Source organism: Cryptomeria japonica, chromosome 8 (genome assembly GCF_030272615.1).
Source record: "Cryptomeria japonica chromosome 8, Sugi_1.0, whole genome shotgun sequence".
In the NCBI taxonomy this organism is placed as follows: domain Eukaryota; kingdom Viridiplantae; phylum Streptophyta; class Pinopsida; order Cupressales; family Cupressaceae; genus Cryptomeria; species Cryptomeria japonica.
Window position 1 is genome coordinate 341,293,855 of NC_081412.1, and position 26,606 is coordinate 341,320,460.

General features: G+C 37.8%; 1 protein-coding gene across 2 annotated transcripts in view; it reads left to right on the forward strand.

The window, feature by feature from the left end:
* LOC131078870 (pto-interacting protein 1) overlaps window positions 1-26,606 on the forward strand; it is a 175,058-nt gene that overhangs the window by 60,625 nt on the left and 87,827 nt on the right. For both annotated transcript variants that reach the window (XM_058016700.2, XM_058016703.2), the window contains exon 4: window positions 17,582-17,855. In XM_058016700.2, coding sequence (XP_057872683.2) covers window positions 17,582-17,855 — 274 coding nt within the window. The remainder of the gene's footprint in view (window positions 1-17,581; window positions 17,856-26,606) is intronic.

Consider the following 26,606-nt stretch of genomic DNA (forward strand, 5'->3'; position numbering starts at 1 on the left):
CAATGACAATTAAGATGCCATGTCATGTATAACAACCTTTCATCTAGAATCTTATTCCCTTTCCCATGCTCCTTTTTAGCATATGCAATGAATCTTGATACGATTCCTTCGATCTCAGCAATTGGAATCTTAGGAAGATTCTTCATTCTTTCTTCCAAGTGGATGACCTGATCAAATGCCTCGAGAAGAGCAGCGTCCCATCCAGGTTCAAGTTCCTTAGTCTTTTCAATCAAGAGCATGGTAGCAAACATCTGGTCCTGTTGCTCATCTGTGATATTAGCGTCCTTGCAAAAGATGACCTTGATTCTATCCTCTAATTCCTGCAAATCCACATCTGTCTCAACTTCGATCCTCCTATCAAGAATAGTACGCAGTACCTCAAATACTTTGTCCTGGATTGGGTTGATCACCTCCTCAACATGGCTACATCTAGTATTGATGTCCTCGAAGAGAACTTCCTTCATCTGGAGTAAGGTTGACCACTGAAGTAAACTGTGAGGTCCTCCATCCATGATCTTTTCCTGCGCTAAGACCTTCCTTGATGTTTGTTTGATTATTCGCAAGACAGGGATGATAACATCTTTGGTATGAGCAAAAGCGGCCACTGTTATCATCAAGTTGTGGATGATTTCAAGAACCTGAATAGCTCGGTGAATGGTCTGCATCATTCTTGTTGCAAATTCCATGGCGACTGTATGAGATTTATCCATCCAAGTACTCATACGCTGGACCATACTCCTGAATCTCTCTGCCTCACCAATTGATTGAAGGGGAAGTGCCTGTATGGGTGATCTTGCTGGATCCTGACGTCCTAAAGGCTGATTGAGATGATTGAAATATGCTCTCCATGCACCTCTCTCTCTCTCAAGCTTTCTATTCTTCTCCATTTCCTCTCTAAGCTTGTCTTTCAAGGCCTCAAATGAATCGGTGGCATCATCCATCGTCTGTTCAGCTGTGGATGGACCTAGCTCAAATGTCTCTATATCATATTCCTCTGCTAGGATCTCACCTTCATACTTGTCCACGGCCGGTGTAGCTATCTGTAATTTTCTGGATCCAGTCTCATCTCTAATCATCTTGGACATCTTGGTAGCCTTCCTCTTCTCTGTCACTTCCTGGGAATGTCCAACAAGGCTCTCTAAATCAATCACATTGTCTTCGTCCTCGATCACAATCACCTTCGTTAATCTTTCCTTCAACCAATCTGGGATAGCCGATCTTGTCTCTTTAACCTGTATCTCCTTATGCAATGCTTCTTCTTCTCTAGGAGGAGATGTTACCTTGTCATTGTTCTTGTCTTCATGTAACTCATAATCTTGGAGAGATCCACTTGGTGACCCTTGAGATGCCTGTCCTTCTTTATCATTCTGTACCATTGACTCCATAGACTCTTCTACTTCAAGTGTCCTATTCTCTTGTCGAGAAGATGTGTCGGATGAGCGATCTTGGTTGGCCCCTTGTTTCTTCTTGGAAGATTCTTTCTTCTCAGGTCTCTCTTTTCTCTTTGAGCCTCTTGGATAGAGATTGCCTTCACTTGCACTTCGAAGGTTACCTTCACCTGTATTTCTGGGATTAGGATTACCTTCGTTTACACTAGCTCCACCTTCGGCTGGTTTCTCTTCCAAAGTGAAAGTCATAGCTATGCCTTGCTCTCTCAACTTCTGATGCTGCACATCAACCCATTTGCGAGTACAAGACAAGACTGGAGCCATCAAAGCATCTAGATCCACAACCTCGGGCTCATTCCAATCTAACCTTACTGATTTGCTTTCTCGATCATAGGATGACTGGAGATGTCTGCCACTGTCCTGAGCTTGGTCGGCCACTCTGTAAATCTTGCATTTCCTGATGAAATCCAAAGGCAATCTAGAATGCATCTTTCTTTTCACTTCAAGATCGTCTAAGAGATTCATCATAACATCTTCTATCTGAAACTCATGCTTAAACTTCCTACCGACTGTCTCCTCTATATATCCATGTGGATCAAAGTTCTCCCTCAAGGCAAAGAATGAAAAAGAATACAAAGCTAACTCCTTCTCTGCGTCATCCATGGCTAAAGCATTAGGACATACCTCAACTGAATTGCCCAATATGATAGGTACCAGAACTCCATTCCCATGCCTGTGTCTGAACGCCTTCGCATAAGCTGCCAACTGTCTTGTTACCTCAAGTAACACTATTCTGTCTGTCGGATATCTCGGCAACATGTATGGAGGTGAAGGACATCCATGAACTCTGATATAAGTAAACTTCGGAAATTGGATAAACCAAGCACCGTACCTCTTTACTAGTTCCTGTGCATCCTGAGATAATCTGTTGTGAATCCCGCCTTGCAACGTCCTCGTGATGTTCATTGTGAAGGTATCATTAACTAACTTGTAGTTGCTTCCTGGCGGATGATGCAAGTGAACATGGGAATCACAAACTCTGACCTCGCCAGGTCCTCTTCCAATCACTCCTCTGTGAGGTAGTCCTGCGTACTCGAAGCTCCTGATCAAGGCATAGATGACGTATGAACTCATGTGGAAGGACTTGGTAGCCTTGAGTCTCCTCAACTGTACGTCCAAGCAATGGCTAATCATTCTAGCCCAATGTATTGTTCCTTTTCCCTGAACTATCACCTGGATAAAGTAGAACATCCACTTCTCAAAGTAGAAGGCTTGAGGTGCTCCTGTGACTCGGTTGAGCATTGTAATCAAATCTCTGTACTCCTCCTGGAAATCAATCCTATGTGGTGTGTTCGGAATCTTGCTCAGGCGAGGACGACTCTTGAGTAACCAGTTCTTGTTGATGATGCTTAGACAAGCATCTGGATCATCTTCGTACATGGACCTGGCTCCTTCTATGCTCTTGTAGACCATATCTCTGTGCTCTGGAAGATGGAAAGCCTCACTTATAGCTTCCTCTGAAAGATAAGCTAAAGTGTTTCCTTCCTTGGACACGATCGTTTTGGATTGAGGATCATAATGACGAGTGCACTCGATCATCAACTCATGACATTGTACTGCTGGAGGGAAGCCGGCTGCCTTAATGATGCCACTTTCAATTATCCTCCGGGCGACAGGTGATGGCTTGCCAATGTAAGGGACCTCTCGAAACTTCTTCGTACTGAAGTTGCCCAAGTTGGTATCTCCAATGTTGCTCCATTTAGACACGATCTTGGTCTCCACTTCTTCGGTCTTTTGATCTTCCTTCATTAGAGCTGGACGACTGGTGGATGCTCCCGCCTTCGGGGTCGCCATACCTACACAACATTTCATAATAAGAACTAGATTTTGCAATGTATAACATAGATTAGATTAATTTTAGGAAACTTCATGATAAGTCCTTGAGTTATCATTTCCTAAATGACGATTGAGCTACTGAGATTCAAAATTTCAAAATTCAAAAAATTTCAAGCTATGACGATCAAAAATTTAAAACAAAACAAGAAGAAAACGCCATACCTCACTTAAGAGCTTAACTCTAAAATGCAAAATAAAGAGAATCGCCTAGGCAAAGTTCAATGTTTGAAGCTTTTCCATGTGATCCCTCTTCAAACGAACGTCCACCTAACAATTCGCCACCTTTGGGGGTCTTTGACGTAGTCTTTTGCAATTTCGCTCAACTCTAATCAAGGTTCGCACTCCCCTTGGAAGATGTTCGCACCACTTCCTTTGAATGGAAATTCGCACCTTGCTTAGAATAGAAATTCGCTCCACTTTGAAGACAATTCGCACCTCTCCAAATCGCATGTGAAGGATGTTTGAATAATGATTTGAAAATGAAATAAACACCTCCCTTTATAGGCGCTCACCTCATGCATTACCTTAGGCCGACTTGGTAATTAAAAACAAATCTAAAATAAATTTAAAGGCCGACTTTTGTAAAAACAAGAGATTCAAGCGCTCCAAAATTAATTATTATTTAAATTAATAATTAATTAATTAAATGCCTTCGTTTTTAATTAATAAATTCGATTTTTTTTTAAAGGCAAAAATTAATTAATAAATGCTTTGCGCTATTTTTAAATGCTATCTTTACTTAAATTTATCGATTTTTAGCATTTAATAAAATTCAAAAATGTTTTAGCGCCAAAACTTGGAGAGGTGGAAAGATACAAACCATATCGCTCTGGTCCCTGACTGAGGGATAGGAGCGAACTTGCATTTTAGCCTTGATTCTTTTACCTTTTACGTTCAAAATCTCCATCTTTACGTTGAAACTGGCATGTTTGCAAGGAATCTCGAGCTTGATCGACTTGATTTTGTGGATGAGTGCCTCCTGAGGTTGATATCGCCCTGGTCCCTTGGTGAGGGACAGGAGCGAACCTTATGTTTTCTCCTTGACCTTAGCTTCTTCGATCACCAATTTTCATCATGAGGAAGAAACAACGTTAGTTTTTCACTCCACGCTTGCTTCACTTGGCTTTTACGAGGCACATTTGAAGTTTGAAGGATTTTCGCCCTGGTCCCTTGGTGAGGGACAGGAGCGAACCTGGTGCTCTAGTCTAAATTTGCCGTCCTTCAACCTTTGCTTCTTGTTCATTGCCTTCCAAATGATATCTTCGACCTAATATAATCTTGCTTTGACATGATCTTTGAAGGAAAATGAGTGTTTTAATGAAAATCGCCCTGGTCCTTGCCTGAAGGACAGGAGCGATTTAGCTTCTTGGCTCAATTTGATCACCTTTTGATGTTTAACTTCCTCGCATATTATCTTCCTAAGGACACTTTGACCCTGTGCAACCTTGTACGTCCTTTACTTAGCGTGATTTTTGGAAGAACTGGCCGATATAATGAATATCGCCCTGGTCCCTGACTGAGGGACAGGAGCGAACTTTGACATCTTGAGCTCATCTTAGTTTCCATCAATTTGCAATCGCCTTCACAATGTAAAACGGTGTCATTTGATCCCTCCTGAACGTACGAAATGTGATTAACATTCAAAATTTAAGCCTCCATAGAAATTTCGCTCTGGTCCCTGACTGAGGGACGGGAGCGAATTTAGGCATTTGGTGCAAATTGTTCATCATATTAACTTGTAATTGTCTTCAAAGTGCAAAACGATGTTCTTTACTCCCTTTCAAACATTTAAAATGTGAATGGCAACTTAAATTTGGCCTCATTTGAACATTTCGCTCTGGTCCCTGACTGAGGGACAGGAGCGAACTTGAGCATATAGTGCAATTCCTTCATCTTTGGCGGTCCTTGCAACTTCGTTCTTCGTCGATACACCTCAAAATGTCCTTGCCAGCTTGTATCCTGACTTAGAGTGGTTTAAACTTGGGAGGAAGGCAAGATAAATACCATTTCGCCCTGGTCCCTGGCTGAGGGACAGGAGCGAATTTGATGTTTTAGGCTCACTCACACTTTGCTAACTTCCAAAACTATCTTCAATGGACTCGACGTGGATCCTTTCACCTATTCTTGGCATGAAATTCGTTCTAACTTAGTGAAAAATTGACCTAAGGCAAAAATCGCTCCGGTCCCTTACTGAGGGACAGGAGCACCTAGGCCAATATAGAGTTCATCAGGCGTCCTGCACTCTTCAATTTGTCTCCAACAGGTTCGTTACGCCTTCTTTGTTTGTCTCGAACTCAAAACTTGCTTGATCTTTGCCCAAAACATGCCTCATGAGGAAATTCGCTCTGGTCCCTGGGAGAGGGACGAGAGCTACCACTGAATTTCGCCCTGATCCCTGGCTGAGGGACAGGAGCGATTTAGCTTCAAAGTCATGTTTTCCTCATGTTTGCGCTTCCAACCTATATTCAACTGATGAAACATATTTCCTTTGATCTTCTCAAATCGTCAAATTGTTCAAATCTTGCAAGGACAAGGCAATGTTTGATTTTGAGCTCCGGTCCTCCACTGAGGGACAGGAGCGATTTTTGCTCCTGGCACATCCCCGTGTTTGTAAAATTCTTCAAATTATATTCAACGGAAAGAACATGCCTCCCTTTATCATTTCCAATCCGAAATTCATCTTGATCCTGCAGAGACAGTAAAATTTTGAGAAACAAGCTCCGGTCCTTCACTGAGGGACAGGAGCGATTTTGCTTCCCCAGGCCAAAATATCAAGATTTTGGGATTTTAATCACTTCACAAGGCGAAAACAAGTCATTTCCAATGCCCGGGATCAATTATCAAAATTTTCAAAATTTGGTCAAAATTACTCAATCGGACAAAAAATCAAAATCTCATCATTCACACTTAGACAAATTTGGACTCTGCATTCAAAATTCCAATTGAAACTAGACCAACTTACTCAGCCTCTGGCGAATTTACTTTATTCAAAATTGCATCCTACGAGAGGAGGCTCAAAAATTCAAAATTGGACTGGACTCTGGCCTGAAAACACAGTAACAGAAACCCTAAGGTTTGACCCTAGTCCAGACAACTGGCACACTAAACCAAAACCCTAAAAAGAAAAGCGAAAGGCGAGCAAAAACGAGCAAAAAGAGGGGGCCCCCATTTTAATGGGGCGATGTGTGAAATGGTCACAACAGGTAGTTGATGTTTGTTGCTTGGTTGGGCAAACAGAGATTGTGAACAAATGGTTGGAGGGCTATTTCACAAAAGATGTTTCAGAGCAGCAGAAGGCACTTGGACGCAATGTAGTTGTCTCTTCTGATTTGCCTCCTTTGGATGAGGAAGGGACGTTGGTGTTGGTTCCAGAAGAGATCATCGATCTTAGAGTGCGCTCTTTGAGGAGAAGGACAATCAAGGAGTATTTGGTGAAGTGGAAGAATTTGCCTATGGAGGATGCTACTTGGGACAGTGAGGAGATTTTGCAGCATCGAGGCTTGTGATTGCTTGAGGACAAGCAATCTTGGGGAGGGCGGATTGTAATGTCCCCTTCTCAACAATAATCAGCTCAGTTGACCGTTAACCTATTCCGGAGATTCGTAGACTAGTCGAAAAGCAGAAATTAGGGTTTCCTACCTCTAGGAGGATGTTTCAACTTTCTGGGTTTTCAGAGAGCTTCGCGATGGTGTATCATGCAAATGACTCTGAAGACTTTTCCGGACTTACTATTTTTAGTAAGCTGCAATGACTGCTCAGAATGTGGTAAAAATCACTTTGGAAACACTTCCTATTTTTAGCAGTATGCTATTTTTAGTAAGTACTAATTTTAGAAGTACTATTTTTAGTAGGAGTTCAGTTGGTCAGTTCAGATGGCTATTTTCGATAGGTCAGTTTCAGTAGTTTGTCTTCCAACATTTTTGGAGCTTGTTTTGGCAAGTATTTGTTGAAAAATGGTGTTTTAAATTAAATAATAACTTAAGAAAAAGGTTGGATGATTTATTTAAGGGGGATTGCTTAAGTTATATTGATATCTAAAGTCATTTCCTTAATTATATGTTGGCGATTCTTGGTTGAGGAAATTTTTTTATAAGTGAATTATTGTTAAGGCAAGATGGATGCCTTAGGAGGAAAATAAGATAATTTTATGATATAATTCACTTTATCCATGGATGCCATAATAACTTTATTTGTCTATTTATTATAAAGTGTATTTGCCACCATGTGATGGGCAATTTTGGGAAAAATGAAATGAAATGCAAATAAAAGAAATTGGAATGTTGTTGTTTAATCCCATTTTGGAGGGAAAAGAAGTTCAATTTTAGGAGGAAGTTATAAATATGTGCCTTGGCCTTCATTTGAGACTATCCATGTTATTTGCAATGAAGTGCTGCTGAAATTCAAAGTGATTGCTTCAAAGAATGCATACCTCCTAGCTGGTTCTTGGCTTCTTACCTGAAAGATAGCAATTAGTTGAGATAGAGGACTATTCTCTACACTAAAGAACAGGTGAAATTCATTGTAGTAGGGCCATTTGATGTTTTCTGATGTGTTTTGGTGTGTTTGTGAGTTTTTCAGGTTGCCGGTTGGTTGTAGAGGTGAAGTGGGTTTTTCATCATAAGTCATAGGAGGACTTTTGTGTCCTTCTGGGTACTTTCTCTATCTTTTCCTATGGACCGGGCAATGCATTTTGCAAGGTTGTAGGGATTAATTTGGAGTTTTGAATTTTATATTGTAAATCGCCCCCTTGGCTGGCCGTACCATGTGGCTGAATGCTTCGGGAAGCATGCAAAAATCGTTTGGGTCAGCTTGCAGTCATTTATTGTTCTAGGCTTGGACGCCTACCTCCTAGGAGTCATTTGCATTCAGTTTCATGTCATTCCATCAAGTTTTGATGAAGTTATGAGTGATTTAGTATGAATTTAGTTGCTGGTCTGTGTTATGTAGCTTGCTGGAAAGATATATCAGATTCTGAAATTTGGAGTGTAAGGTTGTTGTTGGGGGTAGTTGGTCTTTTGTGGCTTGTGGAGTGCAATAAGCATTATTTGCAGCTTTGGATAGTGATATCTTTTAATCTTAAAATTCATGCTATGTAATGTAAAGCTGATTAGTAATACTAACAATTATTCTATATTGAATTGTATCACAAGACCCACTGAATAAGTGGAAGAGGTTGGCTTTGCCGCCTATCTTATCTTATTGTATTGTTGTCCTTCCGCTGAATAAGCGGTTGTGTGGATTGTTATTAAGTTTAATTGTCCTCCCACTGCATAAGTGGTTGAGTGATCTATTTCCTTGTTGTAATAATCGTCCTCCTGCTGAAAAGTGGTTGAGTGATTCTTTTTTAGTTGTTCTTGCCCGCTAGAGAAGCGGAAGGAGTTGGCTTGCCGCCCGACATTGTAATTTCAGCTGATTATTGGAGCTAACGATCCCCTATTCACCTTATGGTCTCACCTTCCCACATTGGGCTCTTGGTGAAAAAGTAGAATGGTTCTCTTTCAGCAGTATTGAATTTATATTTCCTAACCTTAACGGGTGTTTGTGATGTTTGAAAACTGGAAAAATTGAAAAAAAAAGTAAGGAATTATTTCAGAGCCTTTGTATGAATAACAACAAGCATTTGTTCGGAGGACAAATCATGACTTGCTTCTATCATGAACTTATCAAAACTCATAGCAGAAATATCAACCTCAAGAAAAGAAACACTAGACAAGGTGGCATATGAGGGATTCACATCGAAGACATTCTCCAAGCTACCGTCAAAGGTCTCAACAAATACTTCTATGCTAGCACTAGCAGAAGTGCTTTGTTCCATAGGTTCCACATGAACGGTGGAGAAAGAATCTACATCCGTTACAATTGTAGACATGGGTACATCCAATGATAATTGGGGAAGGGCAATATGAGGAGAATCTAAACCTAGTGAAGGGGATGAACCTGCTATATTCTCCTCATGAGTATCATTGTCAACATTAATAACTTGTATTTGCACCTGTGGTTTTTGCTTCTTTTTTAGTGACACTTTTGATGGAGTAATAACCAAAGCCCTACTGACCCTTAGCTTGATTCTTGTGCCGAAAGAAGAGGCACCTTCTTTGGACTTGATCCTAACCTTAGACCTTTGCCCAATAGGTCCAGTTGAATCACCTTCCACTCCGTCTTTAATCTTTCTGGTCTTGACATTATTGTTTTTCAGCCAAGAATTGGTGTTTGCAAGAATGGGCTGAAATGTATCAAGGATAGAATCACATTCCTTCTTTGACCATTGAGGAGAAGGAAGAGGGGCTTCAACAACTCTTTGTTCTATGTATTCCCGATCAAGGATCTTTCCATCATCCACCATTCCTTCCAGGATCTTGGTCAAATCAAGATCTACAATTTGCTCCAAGGTGAGCCTGCTATAATCCATTCTTTTAATATCTTCTTCAGTGCGAAGATCAACCCATATATCTTTGAGGCGATGAACATGAGTGAAGGCCCTCTTGATTTTGTCCTTCATCCCTTGATAATCAAAATCTTTCCTCTACTTGAACTTTCTCAATTTGATTTCTTGAAGTTCGGTCTCCATTGCCTTGGCTCTTGTTGAGGTGTTCAAAGAATACCGACCAATCTGCAATGGATTATGGGAGGAAATGTTGATACCTAACTTGTGATTGGCAAGTTGTATTGCATGAACTGCCATCAATTGTCTTGCCAACTCCATTAGTATGATCTTGTCTGTAGGGTAACTTGGTAGCATGTACGGTTGATCCTCAAAGTATCCAACCCTCATATAAGTGAAAGTCGGGAATTGTAGAATAAGCACCCATACTCATTCACTTTCTTCCAAGTTGCCTCAGAGACTTCTAGTTTTGAGTGTTTTGTCAAAAAGACACATGAAGTGACCAAAGAATGCATCTTGCACCCTTCTGTAATGAATTCTGCTGGGGCTTAGAGTCAATTGCTCATAGTACTTCCATACTAGAACCAGCGGCTTGTCACGCTTGGTAGAAAGACCAGGAAATTGTTTGAGTGACGCTGCAATATACACCAATTATGAATTCATATAAAAAGTAAGGGTAGTGGGAACTAGTGATAGCTGTTCTCACAAGTTGTCGCTGATGACTTGTCCCCAGAAAATGTGAGATTGCCCCTTTCTCATGATCACAATATACTTATACATCTGGATTTCAAACACGTTAGAGTGTTTCAATCCCATTATTCTGTTGAGAAGAGTTATCATGTCGCCAACTTCTTCAATGAAGTCGCAAGATATAACTTGGGCCATCTTGAAAAGCAAGTCCTAGGAGTATTAAGCCACTTGGCATTGATGTGTCTGATACAGTCAGATCTTCTTTGGTTATAATAATCCAGAGCACTCTTCATAGTGATATTGCATACACAGGAGTTGCGGGGACTTTGAAGATCTTTTCAATGGTCTCTGCATCTAACCTGATAATGACATTCCCATCATCATCTCTGATTGTTCTAGTCTCCTTATCAAAATGAGAGGCACATGCAAGCACAAACTCAAGTTCGAGGGCAGCCACTAGGAAAGATGCAACCAAATGGATATGGCTATTCAAGAGCAACTGCATCCCATGTGTTGGTGAGTCCTCTATTCTTTCCAAGAACTCAGACATGTCCACAAGTCTGATCTCTGTGTCTCGGATCTCATCAATGAGAGAGACTACCTGAGTGGGAGCAATCTCATTTTGGTATTTGTCATACATATTTCATTTTCTTATTTGGTGATGATGTCGGCTCTTTTGTCATCGAACAAGAATCTGCAACACTGTGATGAAAACTCAAAAGAGTAAGGACATCTTCAGCAGCTATTGGGGATTCCATAATCCTCAAACCTTTGAAGATGAATGCTTACACCAAGATTTGGGTGGGTTTTTATCATTAGACAACTTGGACTGACTCAAAGACGCTTTATGGATAAGTTTTGGACAGCAATGGGAAGGAAATCGGATCTCAGGAAACTGATTGCAAGTGAAATAACTTTCACAACTCGCACTTGTAATCGGGACTCCAAGACCCGACTGCAAGTGTAAGTGTAAAGTTTGAAGGCAAGTGATAATGGATACTTGTAATCGGGTCTTGGGGAATCGATTACAAGTGGCTAACATGTGATATAGTCTCTTGGAAAGCACTTTGAGCATCGGGGGACATGACTGCAAATGGAATAAGTTTGCCAAGTTAAGATGCAATGACAAATTTCACACTTGCAGTCGGTTCTTGAGGACCTGATTGCAAGTATGCAAAAGGAGGGTAGAACAATACATTTTATACTTGTAGTTGGGTCTTGGAGACCCGATTACAAGTAAAATACCACTTGCATTTGTAATCACCAAAATCGCAAGATGTAACTTGGCGGCATAGACATAAACCTCCAACATGAGACTTAAAACGCGAAAAAGACTTGAATGTCGACTTCTTAAGATATGCACAAAGAAAGACAAAAAAAGAGAGCAAGGAAAGCGGCTAGCATTCAAACACAATGACAAAGATGCAGAAACCCTTACATTAAATCAACAAAGAAATGACAAGAGAAAGATCATACCTGAAAAAAGAAAGTTGCTTTAGCCAAGAACTACAACTAGAAAGAGAAATGAAAATTTAAGATGAACCTCTCAAGGATTCTTATAGCCAATATGGAAGAAAGACTCCTTGTTGAATGCAAACACTCCACACATAAATGCAAGACCACTCCTCCGAAGAAATCAGGCTTTTGACATAGAAAGCAACAAATAAAGGCTTCATTCACAAGTTTGCGGTCGGGTTATGAACCCCCAACTACAAGTAGATGAAGATTACCACTGAGAAGAGAAGACAACCAAAATTGGGTTATAAATGACCCGATGCAAGTGTATCTAATACTCCTTTTCTTTAAAAAGTGACTTAACTTGTAATCGGATCATAGAGACCCGATTGCAAGTTAGGCACTGAAAAGAAACACTTGTAATCGGGCTTTGAACCCTCGATTACAAGTTACAATATTACAAAGACTTAAAAACTCCCAAAATTGGGATTCAAAAGACTGATTACAAGTAAATAATGTTACTTGTTATTTGGAGGAAAAAAACCCCAACTTGCACTCCAAGCCTCAAAACTCAATTTTGCACTAAGGGGCACAAAACGAAAGCTTAAAACAACTAAAACTTGTCAAAGAAAACCAACATACTCAAATGATCATTAACCAAGATAGGTTTTAACCTTGGAAAGCGTGCAGTGTAGACACGAGAACATGAATTTTAACGAAAAATTATAAGGGGGTTGCCCACATTTTTGAAAACCAAAAATGAGGACAACAACCAGCATCCGAGGTGTTTGCTAACTCTACTTGCGCTCTATCCTACGCCTCTTCCATGGCTACTACCTCCGCTTGTCTATCAACTTGGTCAACCCAATCAAGGTCCTCATCACTAAAGATGGGATTCTCAGCCTCAATGATCCAATTTGATTGACCTCCTCTATTGTCATGGGTGATAAGTCAATGACCAAAATCTATCTGTGGAAGAGGCGTAGATCATTCAACCTCTGCTTTGACAATGTATTGCGCTTCTTGGAGTGTATGTGCTGAAACATACTCTAATTCCACTTAGTCTCACAACTTGAAGTATTGCATGGTTGGCTCAATACTTGAATTGCAATCCTTTGAAGATTTGGTACCTTAGCACCAAATCTTTCCCACCATACATATGAGATGAGAAAAAGAAACAAATCAATCTCATTATCCAACTGTAAGTTTCAATATTTAATAATAATTAAAAAAGAGGAAACATTTTAATTTTTAAACTTAAATTATGCTCTTAATAGATTTTTACTTGGCTCCAATGTTAATTGAGTTGCCTTGCGTATATCTCATGCAGTCCTTGTGCAAGTCTGAAAACCTCATTCTCGGTGACTATTTTTTCTCCAATACCAAAATCAGACACAATCCGCTCTATGACTGTGTAGAGCCCACTCAAAACCTCCTCATTTTCCTTGAAAGAAGGTGGAATCGAAATGCCGGTTTGAGGAAATAAGCAATTGTGTAGGGGCTTATGAAGCTAGAGGTTCCATTGTCTATCTATGATTTTCAAAATGGGGCATTGTGGGTTTTCTCGTCATCAACAACTCATAGGAGAACCATTAAAGGCTTCATGAATTGCAATTACTGTGAAACATCAACATAATTGTGAACAACATATGAAAATAAAAGAAAATATGAATGCAAATATAATGTAAAATTAGATTTACCTGTACAATCTCCTTGGTTGGTACTCAAAAGCCTTGCTCATAAAAAATCCAATTTGCCACATTAACTATTGCATTGGTCTTAGCATATGATGAGGAAGTCCACTCATCACTAGCTAGTATGCGCCTCAAAGTTCCCTTTGCCTAAAATGAGGATTGTAATGTGACAAAATTGGTTGCAAATCGAGTTATCCCATGATGAGCCAACTCCTTCCTTGTGAATTGCCTCATTAGGTTGAGGACCCATGTGTGATTGTATATGAATTTGCAATTTTTTTCGTTATCTCTGCACATGCTTTGATCCATAGAATATTGTCAAGATCTTCCAAAAATTGGATGGGTTCCTATCCATCAATCGTTTACTTGCATCAACATAATTTACTGCATTATTTGTAACCACTTGCACGACATTCTTCTGACCCATCTTAGCCAAGACTCCCTCCAAAGCTTCACAAAGGAATTCAACATTTTTGGTGTTTCTGAAAACATCAATAGATTTGATGAATTCTGTGCCCCTTGAGAAAGGAAAAATTAAGGGTTCAATAAAGCACAAATATAAATCTTAATGACTAAATCAATGCATTTTGGGAAGTACAATCACTCGAGGAAGAAACAAGAAAATTTAGCAATGTTCTATTTCTTCTATTCATCCAACCAAGCTTGAAAAAATTGGCAAAATATCAGCTAAATCGTAAGTACTCAGGGGTTGGAACCCTAGTCAAGTCACTCACCATTAAATTCGGCTTTGTGTTTATGCAAAAAAGTGTGGTAGTTTTTTCTTAAAAATTCAACAAAAAATGCAATTTTGAAGCCAAAAATGGGGAAAAACTTGCCAAAATTTTCCCTTAAAACCTAACATCGCCAAAAATTGCAATTTAACTATTATTTTTGTGTTTTTTGAACACTATTTCTGATGCAACCTAGGGCTTCCATTGCACGTGATTGTAGGGACACAGCTCTGCGACGTGCGACTTAGGGTCAGATTTTAATTTGAATGTGGTGAAGTAGACTTACATCAATTTAGTCCCCAACCGAAGATACCTCCAAATTTCTAATCGTGATAAATCTACTTCAATCACCACTTCCCTTGATTTTATAATATTTATTTATATTAAATTCTTAATAATTACATCTTATAATAATATAATATTATATATATATTAATGTATATTGTATTACAATATTTATAATACTATTATCTTATAGTTATATTATTAATATATATATATATTTTTTATATTAATTATTGTTATAATATATTTATTATGGACAAACTTGAAACAAACCCAACCCTCAATTTTTTTTTGTTGGATCCATGAACCAAATCCACGAACTTGAACTGGGATCCGAACCAGTACAAGTAACTTAGTTTTGAAACAATTGTTTGTCGTTTTCATTCAACATGCTGGATTAAGAGAATTTTAATCATTAGCATGCAAATATGTTGATTATATTTGTGCTGAGCGTTGACTTGGTCATGGTCAATAATATTATGGAAATCAGTAACATGTTCTACAAATTCAATATATATGTGTTTTTGAAGAATATTTTAAAAAATTGTGTATATTCAAATGTTCGATAAATTTGCTGAGTTATTGCTTAGTTTTCTCCGAGTTTTTGTCAAGTCTTTAGTTTTTAAATTTGTTGGGCTCGTCGAGTTATTGCCTAGTCCGAGTTTTTCAACTATGCGTCCAATCATTAGCGATGATGGTGCAATCGTTTGTCCTCCATATCTTTGCTGCTCCTCTATTGTGGCTTTCACATCAGCCACCTTTTGTGACAAGATGAGGCTCTTTATTCCCTCATCATTGGGGGATTTAAATCCCGCTGCAAATTGTAGTGGCATCAACCTTGTTTTGCCAATAAAGAGACCTAACACAAATAAATTAAATAAAATAAGTATTGTAAACTGGAGAGTTTAAATTTATATTCAACATACCGTTAAATATAAAAATTCAATAGATAAAGAATCAGGCTATATATTTTAAAACAAACAAAAAAAAAGAATTATTTAGCTTTGTGGAATGGAATGGTGGAATAGAACCAAAAATCTCCAATTGCACTTTTAGTTGAATCATGTTTATCTTTGTTCCAACCCTTGCTCTCAAGTTACAGTTAGGAATCTGGAGTAGTGTATGGCAAAATATATGAATCTAAGCTAGATGCATGAACTCTAGGCCCAATGCTAATATTACCACTACCATTGCCATTGCCACTGCCACTGTTGTTACCACTAGCACTAGCACTTACAACATTCGAAGATGGACGAAATGGAGGAACGGAAGAAGAGTCTCTAGTTTCACCAATGGCTGCCATCTCCTCGCTTTGCCTCTTCTTTAGTTCTTTTTTGCTGGTCAAATGTTTCTAATTGAACTTGCACTTCATGCATAACCTCAGGAGGCACATGTGGGCATCTGTTGCATCTTCACCTAGTATGTGTGCAAGATGGTACTTTAATTTGTTAATGCCTCCCCCAAACGGTGTTGTTTTGCAATGAAAACAAGTTACCATTCCTTTCTTTTGCCCAAGGGTAATAATAGCATGTTTCCAATAAGGGTCCCTTCTAATTGGGGTTCAGGATATTGTGATAAAGACAATTTATGACTTTAGAAGAATGTTGCAATAACATATAAATAGAAAAGATTCAACATTTATGGCTTATTATTAAATTAATATAAAATAATTTTTTTTACAAAAGCACCTAGGTTTTGTAGAACAAGAAAATTTAACACACCTAGGGTTTGTTCTTTGGTCCATTAAAATGAAATAGGAATAAGAAAAGGAAATGTAAAAGAGAAATGGAATTTGTGTTAAAAAAACACAAAAAGCCCTTCAAAATAGAAGCTACCTCTTAAATCTTGCTTGAAGTCAATGTTGAGCTCTTTCCATTCCTTTGTAGACTCCTCTAGGTGCATCAAAAGTAGCCACAAACCTGCCTAGATTTTTGCTCAATCTCCTTGCTGGTTTCCTTTAATGCAATCCAATTTTGGCTCAAAGCTCTCTTTTCTCCTTCTTTGGCTTGGAAATAAAATGAAGTTGCTTTTAGGGTGTAGGAAACAAATATAAGACACAGAAATTTGAGTAAATTGATTTTTTTTGTGTTTTGTTTTGCTTTTTGAAACACCCAGCCATGTCTGAGTCTACCCATTGGGACTTGCCTAGACTTGGTGAGTCTAGCAGGTAATTGACAGTCAAGTCTCCTAGATTCGCCTAGGATCACTTTCTTTGGGACTTGCCGAGTCTAGGCGAGTCTTCTTGACTCTTGCAGCTCTGGCCGCAATCCACACCCATTAATTGTTGATATATAGCTGCTGAATAATAGCATGCAAGTGCAACTGCCAAATCTGATCTGTAGTTTCTGAATTTCATTTGCAAAAAAATGTATCTGCTTGCAAATCTCTTTCATGGTGCATGTCCATATTCATGTCATATTGGTTATGCACTCCTCTCAGAGCCTGCACGTTGTGAGTCTCATTTCTTCATTTCCAATGCACTAATCTTGTCTGACAATCTTAAAATGCTAGGCAAAAGTTTGGATATATCAAATAAAGACCACAATCGCTCTTGCTTTCCTTTCTATTCCATTGTTTTTTTTATTATGACAAATTGAATGTTACTTAGGTTCTTTTGACTTTTATCCAGATAAAGATGCAAACATACAGATATGTAGAAGACAAGCATAAAAAAGTGAAGTATTGAGAATAATAAGCTTCACAATCTGACCTTTAGAACACCACTTTTACTTATGACACTTATTGCACAGTTTGTGATTTTTTCCAGCTTTTTCTTGCCTCCTTCCTCTTGTTTACTTTTCCTTTCGTCTTTGTAAACATGGATCATTTATTAGATAATAAGTCAACATCATTAGAATGGATAGCAGCTTATTGGACAAACTGGATCTCTCTTGTAAAATGATTTTCAGTTATTACTTTCATAAAGGAACTTCTATCAAAAAAATGAGTGAAGGTTCTGAATGCAAAACTGCAAGTTCTTGGTAGTGTTTATTTATGTTTTGTGATGAGCAAGGTTTTGTTGTCTTAAACAGTTACTCTATTCCCTTTGGTTTAGCATAGGCAGGAAAGGTGTAAAAGGAGCACAACCAGGTCCAGTTCTCTGTTGGATGGAACGAGTGAAAATCGCAGTAGGATCTGCAAAAGGGCTTGAGTATCTCCATGAAAAGTTACAACCACCAATAATTCACCGTGATATTAAGTCAAGCAATGTCTTACTTTTTGATGACTACTTGGCAAAGATTGCTGATTTTGATCTGTCTAATCAAGCTCCTGACATGGCTGCACGACTTCATTCCACTCGTGTCCTTGGAACATTTGGTTATCATGCTCCAGAGTAAGTTCATGCTTTGGAACATAGTTTTGTTGCCTGAGAAATTTGTATCCTATAATGAATCCATATGGAGGAAACATTTTCAGTAGGACATTTAAAATTTCAATATTGAAATCGACTAGCAAAATTTAACTTCAATTTTGGTTTGCAATTTGGAAAATAAAGCCTTACGGTTGTTTGAATAGACTAAGGAACTGTTTTTCTGAACGATTGACATGAATCAAATGTAACTCTTTTATAGATAATAGATAATGTTACAGTGGCATAAAAACAGTGCTTTGTTTATGCTGGTAATTGAACGCATTTTATTGCTAAAAATGATTCATATTGGGTTTTTTTATGATAAAGTCTAGATCACTTTGAGCTATTTGTTCAGATTTACTTAGGAACACTATGCACACCTGTGCATTCAAATATAGATATTATTTTACAAATAAAAGTCCTGGTACTGCAATCTGACAATGCTGAATACTACTTTTAATTATTATGATTTTTTTGTAGTTCTCTATAGCAATTTATTGCATATTTGGAAATCATGATTTTGACAACCCAAAAGATTAACACAGATTTGGGAGTTGGCCTAAGAAAAGAAAACAAACGGAAATTAATGCATTTAGAGAAATATAAGTCTATTCTGATTATCAATTTGTTATAATTCAAATATTACATAGATCATGACCCTTGAACTCTCAAAATTTGAAACTGGAAGGTTTCAATGTCAAACAATACATTGTAATAATGTATTACTATAATTTTATGAATAATAATGCTTTAACTGTTAACATGTGTCATAACAGCCAAATACAATGTAATCTTCTTCTTCCCCACCTAGTATTAGTTATTTTGAGCCAATATAAATTGGAACCTATGAGATTTTGCCAAGATCTAGAGGCAATGGAAAACACAAATAAGAGAGACAAAATATATGATAGGAATAAACTGTATTTTATCAAGATGCAAAATATGATCAACTAGATCATTACAAGATGTTCAATGATTTCTCGTACAAACAATGTAGATGAGCCTGCTTATATAGGCAAGGCTATATGGATATGTGAGCACACAAACATGACATGTGGCTCAAGAAGAAACAAGGGTAGGTAGGAAATAGGTGTGGTAGGTAGGAGAAACAATAAAATATTCCACATGAGGTGGAATGTAACAACAAGATAAGATCAACACCATAAAAGGTGGAAATTCTCCTACACACTATCCCAATGTGGCACAAATACCCAAGTGTCTCATACCCAAACTACTATTAAATGCATGTACCTAAGTAAACTTAAGTAAAGTGTAATAATATCCACGATGAATAATTATTTACACCAACAGAACCATTGTGGAATGATTCCTCGAGTATGCTTTCCTTCAATGCCTTCGCCACTCTTCTTTCTCCAATTCAGCCATACCTTCCCTAGTAAACAGGACATTTGCTTCTTTGAGAGCCAATCCAGAAATAGATTGATGTCATCTAAGTCAATGGTATGATGAAAGGACCCTTCATCTTTGTGGATCAAGGACAAAGGTTTGACTAGATAAAGACAAAGCTGCTGAGGCACTTCTGGGTCAATTTATTTCTATTCTTGGTGTGAATGTACTCAAATAGGCACCAATTGTGCTCACTCTCAGAAGTGCAACAAGGTTGTAATTAAACACAAATAGCTAGCCTCTAATGTTCTGGTGTGCCTCAAAACATCTTACCACAAGTCTACAAACAGATCACTTAAAAACAGGTAAGTAAAAGATGAAAAGTTATAACTTTCAAGTTTCTATTATCAAGCTAAAAATTGAAGGACTGATTCTCTATACAAAAACTTATGTTTGTTATTTTCGCTTACCCTAAGTATTTTCTCTACAGTTTCTTAAGAACACCTCATAAAAATTGTCTTCATGGCCTTCTTCCCATTTGTTTTTTGGAATATGGATAGTTCATCTAGGCATTGCTTAGTCACATCTGCTTAGAGAGAAGGAATTGAGGCTACAATACTCTACAAAGTGAGGAGTTGGAGGCAAATCATGTAACCCCCAATCACACAAGCTTCTTACTTTACATGTGCTCCCTCATCAAACTAAGGAACCAAATGGTATTGTTTATAGTATCTTCAGACATACGTCTGATCCATCCAATCTTCTTAATGGTTACAATCATAAAATCCAAGAAATGGACTGCGTCAAGCCTCCAAAAAATGGTAGGCTATAAGCACCCCCAAAGTTAGACTAACTTTGTTTCGATGTTAATATGTTGGTTAAGTATGATTTTATATTGCTCTCCTTGAGATTAACCTTTTTAACTTGATTGTTCCAATTAGTGATTAGTTGCTTTTTGTAGACAATCACCTCTTGACTTTCTTGTATGACGATGTCTAAAATATTGGCATACCAAAACTTAATAATAATATTCATTGAAATAAATATTCCCTAAGTACTCATTGTCATGTTGTTGGTTGAAAATTTTGTACACTTGGGGAAATATACAAAATTGTGGTTTCAACCACAATGTTTGATTAAAACTCTCCTAATTAAGGGAAGGCTCCCCCTATCTAACTACAACTTTAAAAATAAAATAGGATGGGACAGCAATCTTTGTTCTTCTTTCAAGAAAGACAGTATCCTTTTCTCTTCACAGAAAAGTGATAGCAATTCGATATAAAACAGCAGTAACAACTTTCGAAATGAAATGAGAGAAAGGAAATGAAGTTTCCTGAAAGCTCAAAGACTTCCGTCACTTCCTTCGAGACGGGACAGCAATATCAAGCTCAAAGACTTGATTATGTGAAGTCCTATCTACCCTTTTCTATACTAATTTTATCAATAACAAATTATAACAGCTCAAAGACTGGGATATCTTATTCTTTTCTACTTTAAAAAATGGGAAGTAGTATAAGCTCAAAGACTCACAGCTATTTCTCATAAAATCTACTTCTAAATTCTGTTACGAACAAGTGTAAGAACAAAGTCTTACAGCTTTTTCCCAATAGAACTTCTACTTTAACTAAATTAATCTTCAATACTTGCAGCTCAAAGACTGCAAATCAGATTCGATTAAGTTCTCAAAGAAACACTCGCAAGAAAGGAAATATGGGACATAAACTCAAGAATGTAGCACAAAGACTCAAAGCTTGAGCAATTTTCTTTTATTCCTTTCAATTCTTCAATTTCTACATAAAAGCTCAAAGACTTCTTTGCTGCAAATTTGACAGCGTTTTTGCTTGCTTTCAAAAAGATAAAGATTACAATAGACCCCTCAAGTATTTATAGGAGAGGAGTCATTAGAAAAAGGTGGGAGGATCCCAACTAACTTGAGAAATTCTCTCAACCACCAAGACTTATTCAATAACTAACTATGACTTATTTCAACTACAGTCCTAATTGAACACAACTTGTAGTTGCTTTACATATAATTACAAAAGTGCAAGTAATGAGTTAACTTGCAATTACAAAGTTATTTTTTTTTTACATGTAACTTGTCAAAAAAAAATTACAAATGCATGACTAAAACTATTCTATGTGTCTAAAGACACGACTCTAACTTCATCATCCTTTGTCTGTGATGATCTTCATGTCGCTTCAGGATGCTAGAACTTGAAGTATTCTGGATCAGTGAAGGCATCTTGAACCGGAACGAGAATTTGCATCTTTAATGATCTTTGTGTCCTTGGCCAAAGTACTTCAACCTTATCTTCTTGCTTGGGGTAGTACTGGATTTTCAGGAGGGAAAGGGTTGCCTTCCTCTTTTCATGTTATGACCATCTTTGTCTTGAAAGCATTCTATGTTCTCAACCATGAATTGTTGTTGTATCTCTTCTTTGTATCATCCTCCAATCTTGAAATCTGCTTGCAAAATAAGGCCCATGCCTTAATCCATTGATTTGGTAGATCGTGTGTGCAAACTGGACTGACAAGGGAAGAGATAAATTGATGCAAAAATGGGCTCACAAGTGAATTTTGGGTTTTGGAAGCTGCATTAAATGTGTGGGAAAAACAAGAGCATTAACTTGCAATTGTGCAACTTCATATGCGTAATGGGTAAACACAAGTTTTCACTTGTAATTGGACCTTTAAAACTCATTTTCAAGTGTTTTTTGAGTGCATTTAGGACCAATTTCGGGTTCTAGATGGCTGACTGCAGGTAGACTTGAAATGGGGAAAATGAATGAAGGTGTGAAATGAGTGGATGAAATGGTGGGAAAGGTATGTACGGATGATGGCAATGAATATGGATAAAAATAGAAGGATTTTGAGAATGTCGTCTTCAAGAAAATGGGAAGAACTTTCCACATGTAATCCGGTTCTAAAAACCCGATTTTGAAAGGATGGGTATTTCTCATCTTTGCAACTTGAAATTTCAACAAAAGATGGTTAAATTCTTATTACCATAAGGGAAGAACAATTATTTTCATCCAATTCGTAATCGAGATTTAAAATCTCGAATATAAGTAAAGTGGTAAAATGGGGAAGAACTATGCAATTCACAAATTGCTATCAAAGGGGAAAATCCTTTCACAAAACCGTTTTTTGGGGGCAAAACCAACATATTCACAAATTTACAACTAGAAAGGAAAAACAAGAAGACAAGAAAACAAGAAAACGAAACAAGAAAAGAAAAGAAATCATACCTTGCTTCAAACTGAAATGCTAATTCAAAAGATGATCAATCTTTGAAAGAAGGGAGGAAAACTCTTAAATAGATATTAACCGTTTTCCAAAACCCTAGCCACGTTTTTACCAAAATGCCATGGGCAGAAAAACGCCTTCTAAAAGCATGAAGAATCGGTCAAATAATAACTTCACCCTCCATGCCTAGATGAAAGAAGCCAAAACGAGTAGGAGAGGTATGATTCATGGCATTTGAAGAAGTAAAATGTGGCATTTTCAAAAACATTTTTTGCTGTTAAAACGCCTTCAAACCAGCGAACAAATCCACCAAATGGCATGAGGAGTTTCAAAATGCATGAAAATAGTAAGGAAACTGAAACGCCTTTCTCCTTCCCAGATTTCTCCACAAAAATCGGTGGAAATTGTCAACAAAATCCTCCAATATTGCTGGTCGGGTTTTTGGGAAAGAAGAACGAGTTTTATTTTACACGTAATAGTGAAAATCGGGTTTTAATTCCCATATTACAAGTTTAAAATGTTACTTTTCTCTCAACAAGGTAAAATCGGGCTTTAGAAATCCAATTGCAAGTTTAAAGTTCCTCAATTTACACTTTATGGAGAAAATCGGGTTTTTTGGGCACAATAGCAAGTTTAAAATTGTCACTTTATTCCATTTCTAAGCAAAATCGGGTTTTTTGGGCAAAATAGCAAGTTTAAAATGTCACTTTATTCCATTTCTAAGTAAAATCGGGTTTTGAAGAGAGATGTGCAAGTTACAAATTACTTGTAAAAGGAAAATAAAATCCCTACAACAAGTTTTAACAACTTAACATATGTAATAAGGGTTTAAAATCCCTATTACATGCAAAAGACATTAAAATAGGGGTTTTAGAAAAGAATTACAAGTTATTTATAATAATGCAATTTAAAATTAACTTGTAACTTATCCAAAAAATCCCTATTATGACTTAAAAAGCCAAAAAGCATCAAGGGGAAAATAAAAAGTAAGTTACAAGTTCTTTTTTCAATAAAGTGCACTTGTAATTAGCCAAAAATTTCCCTACAAAGACCAAAACAAAGGAAATCATTAAAACTTGCAATTCAAGGAAAATTTCCCACCTGCAGTCAGGGAGAAAAAACCCGAAATTGAAGGAAAGACATAGCAAACGAACCCAGAATGCGATGAAATTTGAAACGTGGTTCGAGGATGGACTGAGGATTAAGCCAGTCTAAGGATTAGGCGAAATTCTGCCTCGGGAAGCGTGCCATAGAGTAATTTTTTTTATTTTTTGACAAAAAAATTATGTAATGGTCCTTCATTTTTTAAAACAAAAATGAGGACAACGCATGTCCCATTTTTTTGTAAGATTACTGGATGATCCTTGAGCCTATTTTCTATTACCCGTAGGCTTGGGAAAATAAATTAGTGAAATCACTTTGTAATAATTTGATGTATCCTATTGTATGTGCACCTAGATTAAATGCCCTTTGAGAATTATGTAATCAAGCTCTATTCCTTTTAAGTGTTGTTTGCCAAGGCTGTATGTATAGGGCTTCTTGAAGAGAAAAAGAAGATTCACATTTGTATTTTGGGTGGAAAGTGAGTGATCAATTACCCATTTAAATCTAACTCAAAGTTCAAGGACATCATGCAATTTTTATGATATTTTCCCTCAAATAGATTGGACTGCCTATTTGTTTTTCTTTGGAGATTAGATGACGAAAACTGGTTTGGCAGGTTGGTGAGAGAGTTGGAAGGTGTCCCAAATAAAGACCAAGTAATGATCACCAAAAGAACCAATTCAAAAGACCACAACCCGTGACTGTCCTAAGTCTCATGATGACTGTCACAGTTTGACAGTACTTTGTAACCACTGCACTTTACATGTTTAAGAGTGAACTTGGTGTTGAATTGGATATCAGAGGGTAGTAGGGTGTATTCTCATTTTCACCACTTGCATTTGAGGGGTTGAGAACAGTTTGTGTAATAATGACTGTCCCAAAGTACATGACTGTCATAAAACATGTCAAGACAGTCCTAATGAGCAGTGTACTGATTGTGAATGAAGAGTAACCATGTTGGGTTGGTTGGGTGGTAGAGTCTAGAGTAGGAGTGCTGTGAAGTCCTTGAAGGGATTTCCAAGAGTATATGTGGTTGGAGTAGTCTTTGTATGTTGGAATGGAGTTTGGAAGTCCTAATTGAGCATGTACTAGGGTGAGTGACTAGTAGGAGGTCATTATGGTGTTGGAGTGTTGGAGGACTTGGGGTTTGGATTCATACATGTTGGAAAGGTCTATGTGAGCATGTTCCAATGAGTGGATGAGGGCTAAGAAGCATGAGTGTGGTTTTCATGTATTGTACCTTGTGAATACTAATTACCTTGTGAGGGGTCCTGTGAGGCTTTAGAGGGTTATCACCTTATTGTATAGGTGAGTTGGGAGAAAGATCTCCCCCTATTGATTGAGTTCCTTGGATGCTCTACATCAAAGTGGTATCAGAGCAAGGTAGTAGATTCTTGAAGGGAGTCTGAGTATAAGGCAAGATGCCTCCAAAAAGTGGATCAGCAGTTGCTAGGGAATTGAAAGCGCTGAAAGACAAGGTTGCAGCCTTAGAAGCCAGAGATAGGAGAAGAAGAACCAATGAAGTTGAGAGTGATCAAGAAGGATAAGAGAATGAGAATGAAGCCCCTCAAGAGGTAGAGTTGGATCCGGAGGAAGCAAGGATAGTTAGGCTCCTGAAGGCAGTGAAGGCAGGTGACCACAAAGCAAAGGCAGATCTACCAATGTATTGTGGTAAATTAGATGGTGAAGAGCTCATTGATTGGATTGGAGCATTGGAAAATTACTTTGAATGTGAAGAAGTGGAAGAGAATCAAAAGGTGAAGGTGGCTAAATCTAGATTGAAAGGTCATGCCCTGTTATGGTGTGATTGTGTGCAAACGGATAGATGGAAGAAAGACAAGCCAAAGATTACTCCCTGGAACAAGATGGTGGAGAAGTTGAAAGGAAAGTTCTTGCCTAATGACTACAATGTTCAGTTATACAAAAGACTACAAAATATGAAACAAAAAGATAAGGATGTGCAAGCATACACTGAGGAATTTCATATGTTGGATATAAGAGCAACACATGAGGAAGATGATGAAGAGAAGGTGGCAAGGTATCTGAATGGGTTGAGGTATAACATTCAAGATGAACTTGGTCTCAAAACACCAAGAACAATAGAGGAGTGCTAGAAGTTGGCTATGAAGGCTGAGGAGAAGTTGCAAAGAAGGCAAGAGAGACAAGGAAGAGGTAGAGGAAACACTAACAGAGGAAGAGGAACAAGACAAACTTAAGAAGACCAAGGAGATACAAGCAAAGGTAAAGAGCAAGTTGCTGATTTTAGAGGAGGCTTTAGAGGAACAAGAGGCAGACTTGGAGGAGGAAGAGGTTCAACTACATTCACAGGAAGGTGCTACAACTGCAATGAAATTGGTCATCCAGCATTCAAGTGTCTAGAAAGACAAGGTTCATCATCAGGAGGTGACAAAAGAGGTGAGAAAAGGGTTCAACTTGTGCAAGAAGAGGATGAAGGAAGTGTCCATTCTCCAAGTCAAGGATGTGACCTAGAAGTTGGAGAGACATTGATGCTAAGAAGAATGCTATTGCAGGCATCCAAAGAACCATTGTATAAGAAACCTCTCTTCAAAACCACATGTAAGTGTAAGAATAAGGTATGTAAGGTTGTAGTTGATTCAGGTTCTACTGAAAATATGGTTTCAAATGAAATGGTTAGTAAGTTGAATTTACAAAGGATTCCTCATGAGTTACCATATAGGGTGTCATGGTTGAATGATAAGCAATCTCTTTTGGTTAATGAACAAGCCATTGTTGAGTTTTCTATTGGTGATTATAAGGATAAGGTGCTTTGTGATATTGTACCTATGGACTGTTGTCATTTACTTCTTGGAAGACCCTGGCAGTATGATAGGCATGCATTGTATGATGGGAAAGAAAATACATATACTATAGATAAGGGAGAAAACATATACATTGTTTCCACTTCTAGAGGATGATGAGGGTGCAGGTACAAAGAATAAGGTGATCATGCGTGGGCAGAAGGAACTTATACCGGTTGACAAGAGGGATCAGAGTGCTGTAGCAAACAAACTGAAA